Below are 19,072 nucleotides of genomic sequence, written 5' to 3' on the forward strand. Positions count from 1 at the left end.
GTTAGATCCAGGTGTGGGGTGAGAGGATTCTGTGTGGGACAGTCTGGGCACAGGCAGCTCAGTGGTGGGTCTAGGTGTGCAGGGATCTGGATGCACAGTGGCCCGTTGGGGGGGGAGGGTGTTCCAGGTGCAGGGGCAGTGGGACTCTGCAGGGGCTTCCAGGTGAAGGTGGTTGGGGCTCAGCGGGGGTTGGGAGGGGGGGTCTGGATGCTGCGGGGAGTGGGGCTTCGGGGAGGCTCTGGGTACAACTAGTTGAGGGTCAGTGGCATGGGGGTCTGGATCTGGGGGCTCAGGGTGGTGCAGGGGGTGGGGCATCAGGGTCGTGATTTGAGTGCAGGGAGCTCAGTGGGGGTGCAAGGGTGGGGGTCCAGAGGTAGGGGATCTGAGTCCAGGGCAGCTCCAGATGCAGGGGCTGAGGTTCAGTGGGGTGGGGTTCAGGTGTGGAGGGCTAGGGGGGTTCTGGATGTACCGGGTGAGGCTTGGCAGGGTTGTTTGGATATGGGAGGTCCAGATGCACGGGGGTTGGAGGAGCAGCCCCCCGTACAGTGATCCCTCCCACCACAGCTGAGGAGCAATGGGCCCTGCTGGAGCAATGGGCCCTGGCCTCTCCCTTGCTGTTCCCCCTCCCCTGCAGCCTCAGCTCGCCATGCTGCCAGTGCTCTGGGGCGACTGGGCTGCGAGCTCCTGCCGGGCTGCGTGGCTGCAAGAGCCGCCTGCCTGCCCAGGTGCTGTAGACTGCGCGGTGGCGTGGCTGGCTCCGGCTGGGCAGCACGGCTACAAGTCCTGGCGCTCTGAGTGGCATGGTAAGGGGGCAGGGAGAGGGAGGGTTGGATAAGGGGCAGGGGGTCCCGGGGGACAGGGAGCAGGGGGGTTGGATGGGGGTGGGGTCCCGGGGGGGTGGTTAGGGGCGAGGGGTCCCAGGAGGGGGCGGTCAGAGGACAAGGAACAGGGCAGGTTGGATGGGCTGGAGGTTCTGAGGGGGACAGTCAGGGGGCGGGAAGTGGGAGGGGGCAGGCTGTTTGGGGAGGCACAGCCTTCCCTACCTGGCTCTCCATAGAGTTTTGGAACCCCAGTGTAGCCCTCAGGCCAAAAATTTTGCCCACCCCGATGTAGAGGATAACACTTGTTTCTCTAGCTCAATTGTTAGTCTGTACTCTGAATCTGAAGGACAAGAATTTGAACTCTTATGCTGACCCATGTGGTGGGGGGTCCTTATCAAAGCTGGCTGGAAAACAGCCTTTTCCTCTTGAAAAATTTAAAGTAAAAAAAAATTGTCATTAATTGGAAGGAAAGAAATCAAAAATTTTAGATTTTTTTTTTCAGGAGGGAAAAAAACATGAATTTTGGGAGAACCAAAACGGAAACTTTTTGTTGGCTCACTGGGCTACTGGCTCTTCTGGGCTGCCCAAGCAAGCCCACTATCCAGAGTTGCTGGAGAGTCATGCTGTGCTGGAGGAGTTCAGTGTGCTAAGCTACAAGACAGAATGGACTGATTTAAATTACCGTTTTTCGTGATAATTTAAATCATTAAACCTTAATTTAAATTATTTATTTTAATCTTGTTTTGCATTTGTAGTTTAAAGACAAGTTCATTTTCTTTGGTATAATCATTAAACGTAATGATTTCCAGCCTTTACAATATTACTTTTTGCTAAAGAGAGGATACACTGTGTCTATTTACATTTATTTAAGCAATTATATATCTCAACATTTATTAAGATTCTTAATTTTACATTTTTTTAATAAAATGGTGAATGACACATTTCTTGTTTACTAGGTGATAATTTTTTACTCATGATTTGTGTCAAGCTGCATTTGGATGGAAATTGTAATTCAGTTAAATGCACAGCATTTTAAAATAGTTTTTATTGGTTAAGTAAAATTGTCTTAAATGAATTGGATACATAAGAAAAAAATTAAGTTCATTTTAGAGAGGTTAGCCAGAGCTCGTCTCTCTCCGGGGTGGCAGGGAACCACACCGCCTGACTACCTTTGGGAATAGTTCTTGCAGGGAATTAGTCCGGCCATGGGAGTCTTCCTCTACGCCTCAGTGAAGGTAGAAATAAACACCGTGAGCCCAAGCCCTAGGTCAGGGCGGGGCACTGGTGAGTCAGGTGCTCAGGCCCTCAGGCAGGGGCTGAGCAATAACAGTTTATAATGGCAAGCCCAGGCCCTTGGTCAGGGCAGGGCAATGGTGAGTCAGGCGCTCAGGCAGGGGCTGAGCATTAACAGCATATAATGGCAAACCCAGGCCCTAGGTCAGGGCGAGGCAATGGTGAGTCAGGTGCTCAGGCCCTCAGGCAGGCGCTGAGCAACAACAGTATGTAGTAGCAAGCCTAGGTCAGGGCGGGGCAATGGTGAGTCAGGCTCTCCCACTCCACTGCGTCCCAGCCTGGGGCCCTAGCAGCGGCAGCAGACCCACTCTGCTGCGTCTGTCCACAACACACTGACATGGGTTCTTACAGTGCTGCGGCCAGATTAGGTCGGCTGCCTCCGGGCTACTTCCAGACTCCCCCTCTTGAGTACATGGGTCGGGGAGTGTCCTTGGAGGACCAGCACCATGGGTTCCTTGGGATAGCTGGCGAGGGGCAGACTCAGCACCTCCTCCTGGTAGCTGGCGCAGGGAAGGTCGGGCCAGTCCTTGGATTTACCGCAGGCCGGTGGGGTTTCCCAATCGCGAGCTAGGCCGGAGGCGTCTGGCCTCCCCAGCAGCTGCTCTCCCTGTGAGCTCTGAGGACGGGCCTTTATACTTCCAGGGCAACGCCTGACCATCTGGAAGGCGGGCTCAGAGCTCCCTGGCTCCGCCAACTCTGGTGTCCAGCAGGACTTGTCTCTCTCTGGGGTGGCAGGGAACCACACCGCCTCACTACATTCATCAAAACATTTTGCATTTAAAACTGATTAATTAAATAAAGGAAATTTAATTCTAGCCAGTGAATTGACTTTTTTTTTTTTTTTTTTTGGATAGCATGTGCCAAATTTTCAAAGGTATATAGATGCCTGAAGTTGCAAAGAGATGCAATTTTCGAAAGAGCCTAAGTAGGTTAGGAAACTAACTCCCAGTTTGAAAGTTTGAAAATCACTCTAAGCACCTATTTATATCTATAGGCACCTATATACCTCTTAAAGTCTGACCCCGTATCTTCCATGTTTTAAGAATTAGTAGGTATCCTCTTCTTCTTCATGTGTCTACAGACATCTATTCCACTCAGGTGTGCACATGCCCAGCAAACCAAAGCCAGAGAACTTAGCTTAGCAGTACCCTTTGGCCCTTGTAGCCCTTCCCAAGGCTATTTAAGTCCAATGCCATATCGACCCCACTCAGTTCCTTCCTGGCTTGAGTTGGAGCATTCTGTGTGGTATTTACCTCTCACTTGTGGTGTTAACTCAGAGTTTTCGGGGGGGGGGGGGGGGGTTGTATATAATTAGTAGTAATACCCTTAGTGTTCAATTAGTTAGATTAATAGTTTTGTTTTTGCCTGGTGCAGTGCCTTCTCCAAGTTGCAAGAAGCATGTCTCGTGGGGTAGCCATAACCAATAACGATCCCCATACTCATTGCTTTTTGTGCCTGAGGAAGGGGCATATTTAAATACTCCATATGCAAGTCTTTCACAAAGAGGACACTGTAACTAGAGACTTGCGCCTAAAGCAGCCCCTGATAGAGCAAGCCATGAGGCCCATTATGGTTCCAGGACCAGATCATCTGGCCTCTTAGAGGCCTTTGGTGCTGCTGAGACTCTTCTCCAAGGAGGAGAAGAGACTGTTACCTTTCCTCTCATCCCCTGAGAAAGAAGACTTATAAAACTGACCATAGTCACTCTAAGGTTCAGGGAGATTCTTTATCCTTTTCTAAGTGGGGTGCTGGCCGCAACCAGGTTTCCTTGAGTACTCAGGATAGAGCAGGGCACTTTACCCACTCTCCAGTGTCATGATAAGATCGTTTACAGCACCGTATTGTCAACTTGGTACCATTAGTAGAGCGGCTGTTGAATCTGGTACCAACAACGTGGGTCTCAACACTGACCACCATACTGACTCCACAGGCTTTTCAAGCACCTGCAGATTTACTCTGCCTTTCTGTGCTGGACTCACCTGTGATACAGGAGTCTTCAGCTGTGGCTGTGATCTTTGGACCGTCTGGGTTGGTTGCCTCAGAATACAGGCTGTTGCAAGTGTTGTCTCTGGCACCATTTAAGAATCAGGCTGCAGAGACAAGACCACTCTCCTTGTTGGCACTGAGGGAACTCTTGTATACTGATTCCATCTTCAGCCCTCAGAGACAATGTTGGCTTCTACAGGTCTGATACGGGCTGGAGCTACGAATGCAGTTCGTGCGTCTACTTTGATACCAATGTCTATTCCAGTATTGAGTGTTAGTGCTGCCTTAATGACACTGCCAATATTCAAGGCACTGACTGCTCTGCCTTCTTCTGTGCCCATATACTGTGCCGATGAGTCAGTCAGGACATGTGATGGCTCCACCAGGCATGGCTCTTCCATCCCCTTTGGATTGTTTGGAGGGTTCCTTGCGTTCAAGTTCAGAGTCAGCTTCCACTTTTTCTTCATCCATATACCAAGCTCGAAAGTCTTCAAGATCTTTAGGGGATCATGATTAGTACCAGGATCGGTACCATTTTTGCAATAGAGTTAGGGGTTCATAGCCTAGTTCCTACTGGCCCCCAATGCCATGTCTATTTCCTCCATGGCATTCATGCAGTCATTCCAGGGCATGATCATCAAACCCTCTTCCTGTCTCGCCTCCTGACCCAACTAGGCTGGAGATGCATACTGAGATTGCGCTCTCTGAGCTGATTCATCTGAGCAGGAGTAAGCAGGATCCCAACAGAGCCCACTGGCCCCACTGTCCTTTTCATCTTGTTCATAGGACAGTTCCACTCTACCAGGTTCCTCCCCTCCTGTGCCTGAGGATTTTAAGTCGTATCAAGATCTTCTAAGGTGAATGAATACAACTTTGGGCATTCAGGCAGTTTTTTCAGGACAATACCCATACATGAGTAGATATTCTCCAGTGTTCAGTTCCAGAGAGTAGGTCTTCCTGTAAATGAAGCACGTTGGCATACCCCAGTTTTCTTACTGCCCACAGCGAAGTGCGCTGACAAATGGTATTATGTCCCTATGCAGGGTTTTGAGTGCTTCTTCTCACATCCAGCCCTTAACTCTTTGGTTGTAATGGCCGTAAATGACGGATAGTGAAGGGAGATTTAAGTCAGTGCTGAAAGACATAGTCTAAAACAGGGGTGGGCAAACTTTTTGGCACGAGGGCCACATTGGGTGCGAAACTGTATGGAGGACTGGGTAGGGAAGGCTGTGCCCCCCAAACAGCCTGGCCCCTGCCCCCTATTCGCCCCCTCCCACTTCCCATCCCCTGACTGCCCCCTCCTGGGACCCCCCTCCCCAAACTGTCCCCCAGGATCCCACCCTCCCGCTCCCTGTACCCTGACTGCCCCAACCTATCCACACCCCTGCCCCCTGACAGGCCCCCAAGGACTCCCATGCCCTATCCAACCCTTCCTGTTCCTTGACCCCTAACCGCCCCAAAACCTCCGCCCCATCCAACTGCCTCCCTGCTCCCTGACTGCCCCCAGGATCTCCGCCCCAACTGCCTCCCTGCTCCCTGACTGCCCCCCGCCCCAACTGCCCCCTGTCCACTGACTAACCTGGCAGGCACTATCAAAGTATGATTTGTAAATTGGGAGACTATGTACAAATGTACAGATAAATTACCAGAATCCTCCAGAGAAGAGTTTAATGTTTGCATCGAGGAAGGCTGTCTAATCACTAAGACATCTCTACAATCAGCACTGGATATGGCGGATGCCTCCAGTATTATGGCCTCAGCTGAAATAATGAGAAGAGCTTTGTGGTTATGGAACTCTGGCATAGCCCCTGAGGCCCAACCAAGCATGGAGGATTTACCAATTGATGGTTTAGTTTTTGTTTTCAGAGAAAACTGGAGAGACATTACACTCTTAAAAAAAAAAAAAAAAAGACTCTCAAACTACTTTAGGTTCATTGGGAGTGTATACCTCAGCGATAGAGATGTCACTCGGGGAGTCAGCAACAATAGTAGCAACATTACCGACTACATTTCCAGTGGTACTTCCAGCATTCGGCTTATCGAGATAGAGAGCAGGACTTCTCCAGGAAAAGACATCAGTCGCAAAGGAGAAGGCCTTGTCATTCTAATGTCAACCAACCAGAGCATCCTCTACCAGCTTTGGGCAAGCAGTTAATTTGACTCTCCTATTGAAGGCAGCATTCTACGTGAGATCTTCTTGATTGTATCTGGACAGCCTCTCCTGTTTTTTCAGTGATTGGGAAGCAATAGCCAATCACAAGTTGATCCTAAGCACTGTGAGTTCAGGTTATGCCGTCCAATTCCTGTCCATACCTCTTTCCCACCCACCTATCTCCTTTCTTTTCAGGGACAACTCTTGTGAGTCACTGTTCGTTCAGCAGATCCAGACTCTCTGTGCTTTGGAAGCCATAGAGGAAGTTCCCTGTCAGCACTGAGGAAAGGGGAGCACTGCTACTTTTGATGCCCAAGCCCATGTTTTCCTGTACCTAGACAATTGGCTAATGAGGGGCAAATCAGAAGATCAAGTCCTCCATCATGTCCAGCTCATGTTAGATCTGGGGCTGATTTTAATCAAAGAAAAGTCAACGTTTAATTCCAACACAAAAAATCAAGTTCATTGGACCCTACTAGACTCTACGAGTGTGAGGACCTTTCTCCCTCAAGAGCGATTCAGAACAATTAATCACCTATTTGTACCTTCAGTCTCATGCTTCAGCTACAGTCCATGTGTGCCTGAGGTTACTAGGTAGAGTTGCCAACTTTGGTTGGATGAATTCCTGGAGATTTCATCATATGACATAATCTTTAATTAAAGCTTATAATTCCTGGAGACTCCAGAACAATCATGGAGGGTTGGCAATCCTATTACTATGCCATGTGGCTCCAGCATGCAAGATTGTGCCTTCATCCTCTTTAGTTGTGGTTGAAGTTGCCTATCACCTGAATTGTTAGTCTTTGGACAGCCTTGTGTGAGTGCCACCAACTCTGGAGACCCTGCAGTGGTGGACAAATCAGATCAGTGTTTGTGAAGGTGTTCCCTTTGACCATCCTACACAATAGGTTGGCGAGAACATCTGGAAACATTGAAAGTTTGAGGTTTGTGGACAGAACAGGAAGCATCTCTTCATATAAACATCCTGAAGCTTCAAGCCATTTGCAATGAGTGCCATGTCTTTTGGACACAGATCAAGGGCACAGTGGTTCATATCCTCACCAACAATACCACTGCAATGTATTATGTGAACAAGCATGGAGAAGCCCACAACAGCCAACTTTGTCAGGAAGCAATGAAGTTTTGGCAATTGTGTATCAGGGAAGACGACATTCTCACAGCTGCTCACTTGCCAGGTGCTCAGTGTCACTTGGCTGATCACCTCAGCAGGAACTTTTCCCAGAATCTCTGAAGAGTGGCGTGCTGTCAAAGACAAGAAGTGCAGTCAGTTTTTGCTCCTGAGCAGGTTTCAGTCCAGCCTTATTAATTGACCCCTTCCATTTGAATTGCAGATTGGCACTGATGTATGCCTTCTTCCCCACTCATTCCCTAGATGATTCTCATGCTGAAGCTGGATCATGCCAAGATGATACTCATTGCACCAGCTTGACCGAGACAGTGCTAGTTTTCCAACCTTCACAGATTTCCTCATTCCTGACCTGCTGACACAATGCCACCGTCAGATATGGTATCCAATGCTGAGCAGTCTGTACCTGATGGCATGTATGCTGCATGGTTAGATGAGCAGGAAGAACAATATTTGCAAGCAGTGCGGCAAGTACTGCTTAATAGTAGAAAACTTTCTACTAGGGCTACCTATTTAGCTAAGTGGGAAGCGTTTTTTGGTTTGGTCAGAATTCAGCCAACGCTAGTATGTATTCAAGACATTTTGGATTACCTGTTGCATCTTAAGTTCTCAAGTCTGTCGCTCAGCTTGTTGAGGGTCCACTTAGCAATGATCTTAACATTATATCCTCTGATCCAAGGGAAGCTGGTATTTTTCAATTGCATTGTAGTTAGATTTCTGAAAGGTCCACCTCTTTCCACTTGTAAAAGAATAGATTCCTTTGCGGGACCTCGATACTGTACTGGCTGCCCTCGTGGGTCCTCTGTTTGAGCCCCTAGCCACTTGCTGTGTCTCTACTGTGCCAAAAGACAGCTTTTCTTGTTGCCATAACTTCTACAAGGAGGGCTACTGATTTGCAGGCCTTCATGGCACAGCCTCTGTATCTGATCAGTTTTTCGAAGACCAGGTATCCTAAGTTTTTGTCTGAAGTGGTGTCACACTTTCACCTTAACCAAACCATATAGTTACCTGTATTTTTTCCTAAGCCTATCTCAAATGCAGATGAGCAGTGACTTCATTCCTTGGTGATTTCTGCACACGCTGTTTCCAGATGAATTACCACAGCATATGGGGTAACTCAGTCCAGACCACCTCCATGGCCACAGAGGCTGGTGGCTCATTTGACAAGGGATCAAGCGCCTTTTGTTGTGCTTCTTAGTGACTTTTCTATATTGGACTTTTGCAGGGCCACTACCTGGTCTTCCACACACATTTTTACGAAGCATTATGCTATTATGACAGCATCTAGATCAGACACAGAATTTGGACAGGCAGTTCTAGCAAGAATTTAAGAAGACTGAGCTACACTTCCATTCATTACTTGAGTCACCTGAGTGGAATACACATCTGCAACTGCTTGAAAAAGGAAAAAAATGGTTTACCTGTGCTGTAACAATTGTTCAAGATATAGGTGCAGAGGTTTATTCCAGGACCTATCCTCTCTGCTTGGAGTCTTCCATCTTAAGATTCTGGTGCGAAGAAACTCAGGGGAGTCAGGGTGGTGCCACCCTTAAATAGCCATGAGAGGGGCTATGAGGACCAGTGGGTGTGAGTGGAGTTCCCAGTGGTACGGTTAAGCAAAGTTCTCTAAAGCTTCAGTGTGCTGGGCATGCACATACCAGAATGCAATACATGTCTGCACCCACATCTCAGAGAACAACAGTTACCCTACACCTGTTTTTATTCATAGATGAAAGAGTAAAACTAGCTTTCTTGCTTTTTCAACTCCCATTGGTTTCTCGGTTTTGAATAACTAGTCCAAATAAAGAAAATATTCTCTCTACACCTGCTAGATAAGCTGAAACCAAAAATAATTAAGGCTAAAGCTTTTCTCCACAACAGAAACTGAAAATACAGACACTTGGAAAAAATGTAAATACCACCTGTTCCTTCATTATGAACACTGAATATGATTTAGTTACTTAATGCAGTACATGACATTGTAATACGTTTATAAAGCTTGAGTTGGCCTCAGAAGATGTTTTCCCCAAGCTCTGTGTATAGTTTAAAAAGCAGCACCCTTTAACTTCTTAAACTTTGAGTAGGGGTCATTGATGCAGCATATTTTTTATTTACTTAAAATGATGTTAATAATTGTAGTAAGTTTAGGCCCTGACATAGGTTGTCATGATTTCAAATTTAATTTTAAATAGGTTTGTTTATTTATCATCAGACTTTATCTACCCTGCTGCCTCTGGAACTTGGAAGCCAGAGAGGCTGCTGAGCAGCCAGGAATCCTGGTCATCTGTACATTGCACACAGTGATGGAATTTGTTCTTCCAGTTTTCTTTTTAAATGGTTTATTCCCAGTGAATAAACATCCTTAATAACTGGTTTTATAGTTAAAAAGCATTATCTGTCAGTTATGGTGTGACAGGCATTTCAGTTTGGTCATTTGTGTTGCACATCAATTGCTTCTATTCCATGTTGGCATGTATGCTGCCCAGTGATTGTTCATCAGAAGTCCAAATTTTATGTTTCTGTTGTTTCTAACGTTTAAACAAAAAAAATGCATAAAAATACTTTTCAGGCCACCTTAATGTGTCATGAAACAAAAGAACAAACTGACGACTCCAATTTATCTAAAATCCTTTTGCAGGTCATCTTTAAGCTTCTATCAGGGAAAGAAGGCAAGTATGTATGCAGCTTTGTGGGAGGGGAAGAAACGTACCTTTACCCAGAGTGCCTAAATATCCTAGGTAATATACTGTGTTGGGATTCCAATGTCCTCAGTGTAATTCTTTTCCGAAATAGAACGATCAAAAAGAATAATCCTTCATCCACTGTTGTCTTTGATACCTTTCTGCATCTTGTCCAGTACATCTCAAGCTATGCATTTTTTGCCAGAGGGAACTTAGGCATTAGCTGTATTGTCTTATTTCTAGATTATCCTTATGCAGCAGTTGGTAATGTTCAGGTGGCAAGATGGCAATGGAGTTGACAGCTTGATAAGATAATAGAAGAATATTCATTCATGGATTTTTAAGGCCAGAAGTGATTATTATGGTTATCTAGTTTGACTTCTTGTTTTGTATGATACAATATGCACAAAATTCAAAGTTGACCTGCAGAAGAGTTTGAGAATTGGGTGTTTACCTTTTGTGTAACACTTCATTTTAAAAAAATCAGCTTGTCTTTCTTCCTTTTAGAAAGATCAGGAATATTATGTTGTGCCATGTATTCTCTGGTTTTGTGAAAGGATTTCTTGGAATTTATGAACTCTTCATATTTAACTGAAATAGTGGGAGTATTTGAATCTTTAACAAAGATATCCTTTCTCCCACGTGCTCATTATCATTAGAATTGTAAACGTTAATAAAAACAACTTAAAACAGCCGAACAAATTTCTTTCCTTTTAAGTTACTCAGTTTTCAGTCTTGAGATTTCACTAGTTATTCAGTCACCATAGTGTCTTTCAGGGTAGACAAGACCTGAATTTCTGAAGAGGCAGTAAAAAAATAATCTTTTTGGGGGGAAGAGACAGAACATTAAACTTCCATAGCTTCATTATACATCATTAAGAGAAAAAAAAAGTATAAAAATCCTATTTTTTTCTTTTCAAGCTATCTATAACGTTTTTAGATTTATTCCATTGTTTGGTTTATTTACTTGGCTATACACAAATTTACTAAAAAGCACCCATCAAATTCTCTAGGCAACCTTGACAAACTTTTTAAAACACACAAATAAATAAACAGACTTGCCATTTCTCCCAGATATATTAACCCAGCAAGAACAAAATAATTACATACACAAAAAACTGCATTAAAGAATGTTAACATTGCAAAGTCAAGCACTCAAAGATCAGGAAATGCCAGAACTGAGGTTGCCTGTGGGATTTTCAAAGTTTATAACTTGGTGGCCTTGGGTGGATTTTTCACGGGGACAGTAAGGGTATGTCTACACTGCAATGTAAGCCCAGGATTAGTGGAACTCAAGTCAACTGACCTGTGTTAGGAAACCCTGGACTTTGGGTTAAAATACAATATAGACACTCACGTTAAGAGTTTTCTAACCCTTGCTCAAACCTAGGGCTCTAGCATCCATGCTGCAGCGCACAGACCTCAGTCAAAGTAACCACATCTGAATCCTTAGTGTTTCCCTCCCACCCCACCCCCCAAATGTGGCTGCTCTAGCCCTAGGACTGTGGTACATTGTGGGAAAACTTTACTCCACACCCTGCATGTTACCAGGAAGCAACTTGCTTTGCAGAAGGCTTGGTCAGTTTGTGCTCCATTGCAAACCCAGGAGGCTCTCTGATAGTGTGCTTGCAGATCAGAGATCAGAGGAGAATGGATTAACACTGACCTGCACTGCTGACTTTTGGAAATCGGGGGAGGGACTTCCATTGTCAGTAGTTTGTTTGGATAGAAAGGACTAAGGAAGTTGTCCCGTGGAATTGTGGGATTCTTCCGACTAATTTCTGGAATCTAAGTCAAGCGGGGCTGCATCTACACTGCAAAGCAACAGGACTCGGACCCTGGGTTCTGGCTTAACTCGAGCTCAGAACTTCCAGCTCTGCAGAGTCTGAGTCCTGGGTTAGCACAAATGCAGTGTAGACGCAAGTGGGTTAGGCTTGAGCCTGAACTGAAGCATCGGTTTACGTTGCAGTGTAGATATACACCAAAAAATACCTCTCTGACTCTAGAACAGTGATTTTCAACCTTTTATTATTTTCGGACCCCAAAAAGATTTCAAATGGAGGTATGGATCTCCTTTGGAAATTCAACTCGTGTCTGCAGACCTCTCCCATAGAAGAAAAACTAACTGGACAGAATTCAACTATAAATGTTGCACATGCTCAGCACGGCATTTGACACAGTGTGAGAAAGGGGGCTAAACTGTGGGCTTTTATGGTAACGACAGCACTTCCTTGTTTTGACCTGTAGGTCAAGGTATTCACATAATTTTGATCAGAAAAATGGAATGCCTTTTCTGGGATCTGAAATCATAGTCACCTTTCGTGGACACTTAGACATAGTCTGCAGACCCCAAGTTGAAAACAGGGTCTTAAAATGGGAAATGTTGGGCAACCTTAACTACAGGTGTCATAGCCTATAGAAATTACAGCATTGTTAGAAAAATGATTAAAGACTGAAATGAGCTTCCAATAAAGCGTTCTCTTCTTTTAAATCTTTTTGTACTTTTCTCTAATGAAATTACTTAGGTATTTGTTTTTAAAATTTTTATACTTTGTAAAAGAAAACATCAATCTTTTTGATGAAACATGAAAGTTGAGCTAAACCACAAGTCAGAAAAATGAATTAAAATTAATTCTGCCCTTTTGCATGTGTAGGGGTGTGTGTACACATCCACATTGTGACAGATGTCTCATTACATGAACACAAAGCTTATTTAGTAATACATAAATCTACTGAACATTTTGAAAGGCTTTAGAAAGAGAAACAGTTGATGCTTTGAATTGCAGATTGTCTATTTTGAGTAGTTGTATAATGAGATCATGTAAATGCATAAAGTAACAAGATAAAGTTAAGGCCACTATAGGAACCTTAGCATTGAGTTGTCTGAATTTTTAAATTGTGCAAAAATATTGTCTCTTTTTTCATTTCACTCTCAAGTTTATGATGCTCAGGAGTGAGGTATAAAAATGTGACTTCATTTGTATCTGAGAATGGAGATGACACTTCTTCATTTTGACTGACTAACTTGTAACAATTAGAGGTATCCAAAGAGTCAGAACGTAATTCAGTTCTAAATATTAATGGATTAATTATTGTAGTTGGGCTGTTTTGATTGAAGGATGCTTGTAGGTGCTTTTCACATCTTGTATATTTAAAAAGTTGGCTAAAGTGTCAGAGCCACAGGCAGTTGCTCTTTTTATTTTTAATGCATGTATATGATCACATTTCTTTCAAATTCAAATCATAGAACCATAGGGTTAGAAGGGGCCACAGTGGTCATCTAGTCTAATCCCCTACCAAGATTCAGGATTTGTTGTGTCTAAACCATCGAAGATGGCTATCCAACCTCTTTTTGAAAACCTCCAGTGACGGAGATTCCATGATTTCCCTAGGCAATTTATTCCATTGGAAGTTTTTCCTGAGATTTACTCTAAATCTGCTATGTTGTAGTTTGAACCTATTCCCCTTTAGTCCTGCCCTCTGTGGCAAGGGAGGACAGTTTTTCTCCATCTTTCTTATGGAAGCCTTTCAGGTTATCTGAAGACCGCTATCATGTTCCCCCCTCAGTCTCCTCTTTTCCAAACTAAACAGATCCATTTCTTTCAGCCTTTGCTCATATGGCTTGCATTCCATCCCTTTGATGATTTTTGTCACTCACCTCTGAATACTTTCCAGTTTCTCTACATCCTTTCTTATGCATTGGTGACCAAAATTGGACACACTACTCCAGCTGAGGCCGAACTAGCGCTGAGTAGTACTATCGCCTCCTGTGACTTGCATGCTATACCTCTGTTACTGCAACCCAAAATTGCATTTGCTTTTTTTGCAACAGCATCGTATTGTTGATTCATGTTGAGGTTGTGATACACCACAACTCCCAGATCCTGCTCAGCTGTGCTGACGCCAAGTCCGTTATCCCCCATTCTGTATTTGTGCATTTGGTTTTTCTTCCCTAAGCATAGCACTTTACATTTGCTTTTGTTGAAGTTCATTCTGGTGTCTATAGACCAATTCTCCAATTTATCAAGATCCCTTTGAATTTTAGTTCGGTTCTCCAAAGTGTTTGCATCCCCCCAACCCCCTCCCCCGCCATCTACAAATTTGATTAGTATGCTCTCTTTTCCTACATCCAGATCATTAATAAAGATGTTAAATAACACCGGACACAGAACAGATCCCCATAGGACCCCACTTCAGACCTCTTTCTAATCTGACATCATTCCATTAATAGCTACTCTTTGTTGTTTAACCAATTATGTATCCCCTTAATGGTAATTCTACAAAGCCCATGTTTCTCCAGCTTACTTATGAGAATGTGATGTGGGACTGTGTCAGAAGCCTTGCTAAAATCCAGGCATCTTATGGCCACCGCATTCCACCTGTCCACCAAACCAGTAATCTTGTCGAAGATGGAAATCAGTTTGGCATGATTTGTTCTTGGTAAATCCATCCTGGCTGCTAGAGATCACCCCTTCATCCTCCAGGTATTTGCAAATGGAATATTTTATACAAGTAGCTTCCCAGGTATCAATGTCAGGCTGACTGGTCTTCAGTTCCCTGCCTCCTCCTTTTCAAAGATGGACACTACACTAGCCCTTCTCCAGTCATCTGGGACCTCTCCTGTCATCCAGTTTGTGTTGTAAGCTTTGGAAATTCTCATTAGAGTACTGTCAGTGTCTAAATTTCATAAGGGAACATCCTAGTTTAGCACAGAATTTATAATTTGGTGTCTTAATGTAATGATGGAGGTTACATACCTGACTAACTCACTATTCTGTTAAAACAAACAAACAAAACCAACCTGATGTTCAGATTCTTTAGTTTCATCGCTGAGATTGTAAGTTATTGAAGAAAAACAGCACATGGCCTAAACATTTATCTCAGTTTTAAATTAACTGTAATTTTTAGTCTGCCAACTCTTTAGAACTTAAAGTAGCCCCATGTGTTAGTCACCAAGTAATTAGAAACAAAGATGAATTAAAGGGACACAATCAGCTTGTGTTTTGTTTTGTTTTTTAAATAATTGACTTTTTTGAAGTCCCAGGTGTTTCAGCACCTATTAAATATATTTTGAATAAAAAACAAAAACTTTTTTTATATAAGGTGTTTTCGCCTCCCCTATTCTTCAGTAGTCTTTACAGAAGAGAGAAACAATTAAAATAACTGTTAGGTTGGTGTTTCTTAGACTTTTGAAAGTTGAGCCCTCCTTCAGAAATCAGTTATGCCCCTCTTCAACTATGCCATGTTAGCAGGGCCTTAGGGGGAAACTTGAACTGACACTTTTCCATATCTTCATCTGCCCACTTCCACAGCAAGTGCCTTGCAACCCTGCAAGGGAGATGCACTTTGTGTATTTGACAATACTTAATGCAGTTTTTCCCGTCGCACAGGGAAGATGTTTTCAATAACTTACAGTTATCCTGTTAATTGCAACTCCAGTGTGCACAACATTTTACACCAGAAATGATTTTCAGGTAGGCATTGTTCCTATACATATTTCCGCAACCAGTCACTTCATATTATTACAGAATAGAGCAGACACTTCAACAATTACGTTTGTCTTCAATATATGCCTAAAAACCTCTATTAAATCCCCTTTCCCATCCGTGTAATATTTGAATATCATCCAATTCCTCTCATCCTTTCTACCCTATAGGAGAAATAGCATGAGTAGCTTGTGAGTGGGTGTGTGTGCGTATGTATGCTGTTGAAGGAGAGCTGAGTTTTGGATTCAGATGTGAAAGTAATAAGGAACATGGTAAGTCTTGCTTTTTGTGAGAGTGGGTTCCGTTATCTGGGGTCCAGCATCTGTGAAAATTCTCTCCTGTGTTCTTGAGCCTCTTCCCTATGGTTGACAGTTTCATGGTTCTAACTGAATGATGCAGCTATTGTGGGAAGTCATGGTTGTGGGATGAGAGGTGAACTTTCATGGAGGGTTTTGAATATTGGGAGAGAAATGAGGAACTGGACTCTGAATTCAACAGGGAGCAGAAGAGCAGAGCAGAGCAAGGCACTCACAGCAACTTGAGTTGCTAATCAGACAGGCTGCTGTATTCATTGTGTAGCTTCATTCTATTTATGAGTTATAGTAATCAAATCCTAGAGGTCACAAATGCATGGATCACTGTGGCCAGGTCTGTGTTTGATGTACAATCTTCTGGCCAGTTGCCAATAGAAATGAGTGGATTTTTGCAGGCTTGGCTCTTTGGACTCTGCTACTGTGTGACCAAAGGACCCTGCAGCTGCAGAAACAATGAGAAGTCCTTGTGGCACCTTACAGATTAACAAATTTATTTGGGCATATGCTTTTGTGGGCTAAAACCCACTTCATCAGATGCATGGAGTGGAAATGCCCAAATAAATTTGTTAGTCTATAAATTGCCACAAGTATTCCTTGTTGTTTTTGCTGATACAGACTAACACGGCTACCACTCTGAAATTTACACCTGCTGATTGAATTAATCTGAGGTTATCTCCCCCCACTAGGGGGGAATGTTATAAAGAAGATAAGTTCTTCCCTCTTTCGAGCATTACCTCAGTCTTGCATAGATTCAGTTTTGTCCTGCTACTTTCATCCAGGTGATGATTTCAGCTAGGCTTTGAGAAAGCTGGGAGATGATGCTGGGCACATTGGCATAAAGGAAATGTGGAGCTAGATGTTGACCATCAACTTTTAGTATCTCAGCCCATGTTATCTCTCCAGTTCTCCCAGAGGCTAAACAATATAGGGAAGATGATGGAACCTTATAGGGTTCCATAGGGGACAGCTTTTGAGATGAATAGTTGCCCACAAATAAGTGTCTCTGTTTGGCTAGAAGCTTGTCAGAATATTTCTCTCCATCCCTAGGGCAACTTTAAAGGTAGGACACAAGTATTTGGCGATCTTCCTTCATCATTGTACAGAAGGAAATTATTTATCAGAGCAACAAGTGCTCTGTCTGTACCATTCTCTAGCCTGACAGTCTATTAGTAGAACATGCTAGAACATCTAACCTCTGCCTTTCTTCATGATGAAAGACCGTCACTGTCGGTGGCACTGGTAGAAACTGGTTAACTGAATTATATTCCTGAAAGTGGTTAGTGTGGTGTAGTTGAAGAGCTAGTCACTAACAGGCTTTTTCAAATTTCTTTTCAAACTGGAGTTGTAAAATTCATTTTTAGATTATGTTTGCTTTGTTCTTGCTACAGAGACTAACAAAGTCTGTAGCAATTTAAATTGTGGCCCTGACTCTGCTTTTTTTTTTTTTTTTTTTGGTAGGCCTGAGCAACCTCGTATAACCAAAGATGTAATTTGTTTTCATGCTGAAGATTTCTTAGAGGTAGTTCAGCGAATGCAATTAGATTTGCATGAGCCTCCACTCTCACAGGTAAGCTTATTGTGAATTATTAATCATGAATATTTCTCATGTTTTAGAATAGATTTTTCATCTTTAATCTCATTTTTCCTCCTCCAGTGTGTCCAGTGGGTTGATGATGCAAAACTTAACCAACTGCGAAGGGAAGGCATTCGATATGCTAGGATTCAATTATATGATAATGACATTTATTTTATTCCAAGGAATGTTGTGCACCAGTTCAAGACAGTTTCAGCTGTATGCAGTTTGGCTTGGCACATTCGGCTCAAGCTATATCACTCAGAGGGAGAAATTTCTCAAAATGCAAGCACCTATGAAGCAGGCACATCTGCAGACCCCATGTCTTCGGTTATTGGACTTCAGACTGACAATGTAATCTGTACAATAAGCAAAAATACCTCCGAAGACACCAAATTTTCAGATACTCTGCAAACTAAATATGTACAGCAGGAGTTCACACAGATAAAACATGAACTTATTGCATCTCACCGAATTAAAGAGGAATCCATGAATGTTAATCTCCCTGAGAAGACAATGGCACCTAATGATATGGAATGTCAGAATGTCAAAGGAAAATTGGATAATGTTGAATTGACAGGATTTAAGTGTAAAGTGGACTCTAAATTTGAACCTGGCAATGACTTACAGGATAAGTTGTGCTCTGGAAGTCACATAAGTCTGTATGATACAAGACAACAGGGTTCAACATATCCAAATCTGCATGGACAAAGAGAAGATGACTTTTTGTGCTAAATTTGTACATATCGTTTTAAATTCCTTTTTAAACTGAATGACGTAATAATGTAAAGATTCATAAATTCTGTGAGGCAAGCTTGTGACTTGCCCTCGCATCTGTTACAGAAAATAGTTTATGTAGCTTTGTAACATTCCTCAGTGCCTGTCCATAACTGTGAAGTATCAAAGCACTTAGGGCCAGATGCACTGTAAACACTGCAGGTTTAACATAAAGAAGTCTTTAAATAATTTGAGTTGTAGGTTTTAGAGTAGAGCTGACATTTAACATATATATTTTTTGTAAGATGAGCCAGAATTCTTTTTGACAATTCCAGGCTTTTCCATAGAGCTTATTTATACCAATTTTTTTCATTTTAAATGTGTCAGCACTGTAGTGTAAATAGCTTTTTTAAAAATCTTTTTAGTGTGATTTATACTGAAATGTGAGCCGCTTAATAAAGGTTCAGAATAACAAATTGGTTTTATTTTTGTGTCTGCAGAAAAGAACTCATTTAAACTGCCTCTTTAAACTGTTATGTTTCTACTTGTGCTGTACTTGTTGGAAGACCCAGTTGTACCCTTGCTTGTTTCTGGAGTGAGGAGCTGCAGCAGAAGAACAGATAGCCTGGGGCATTCTGTATTTGTAAAGAAAGATCAGTCTGAATGCCCTCTACAGGACTACTTGCAGCTGCTTGTTAAAAGTGTACCATGCACTCCTTCCTGTCTGCTGGCAGATGAACAGGAGAGGCCCAGCCTTATACACAGTCCTTTAGTGTCTGGAATTCAACGGGGTCTCCTGTGTGCTCCAGGAGTACTGTCCGCAGCATTCTTTATCTCTGCAGGTGTGCTGGGAATAGGGAGTTTTAAGGCTTCCTTTTGCCCTCATTTTCTTTCCCCATGCA

General features: G+C 43.2%; 1 protein-coding gene across 4 annotated transcripts in view; it reads left to right on the forward strand.

Annotated features, from left to right (window-relative positions):
- The window catches only part of RSBN1L (round spermatid basic protein 1 like), a 97,780-nt gene extending 79,134 nt beyond the window's left edge, over window positions 1-18,646 (forward strand). For all 4 annotated transcript variants that reach the window (XM_048836453.2, XM_048836455.2, XM_048836454.2 and 1 more), the window contains 2 exons: window positions 17,339-17,447; window positions 17,535-18,646. In XM_048836453.2, coding sequence (XP_048692410.1) covers window positions 17,339-17,447; window positions 17,535-18,188 — 763 coding nt within the window. In that variant the 3' untranslated portion in view covers window positions 18,189-18,646. The remainder of the gene's footprint in view (window positions 1-17,338; window positions 17,448-17,534) is intronic.
- The last annotated feature ends 426 nt before the right edge of the window (window positions 18,647-19,072 follow it).

This window comes from Caretta caretta, chromosome 1, assembly GCF_965140235.1.
Source record: "Caretta caretta isolate rCarCar2 chromosome 1, rCarCar1.hap1, whole genome shotgun sequence".
Taxonomy (NCBI): domain Eukaryota; kingdom Metazoa; phylum Chordata; order Testudines; family Cheloniidae; genus Caretta; species Caretta caretta.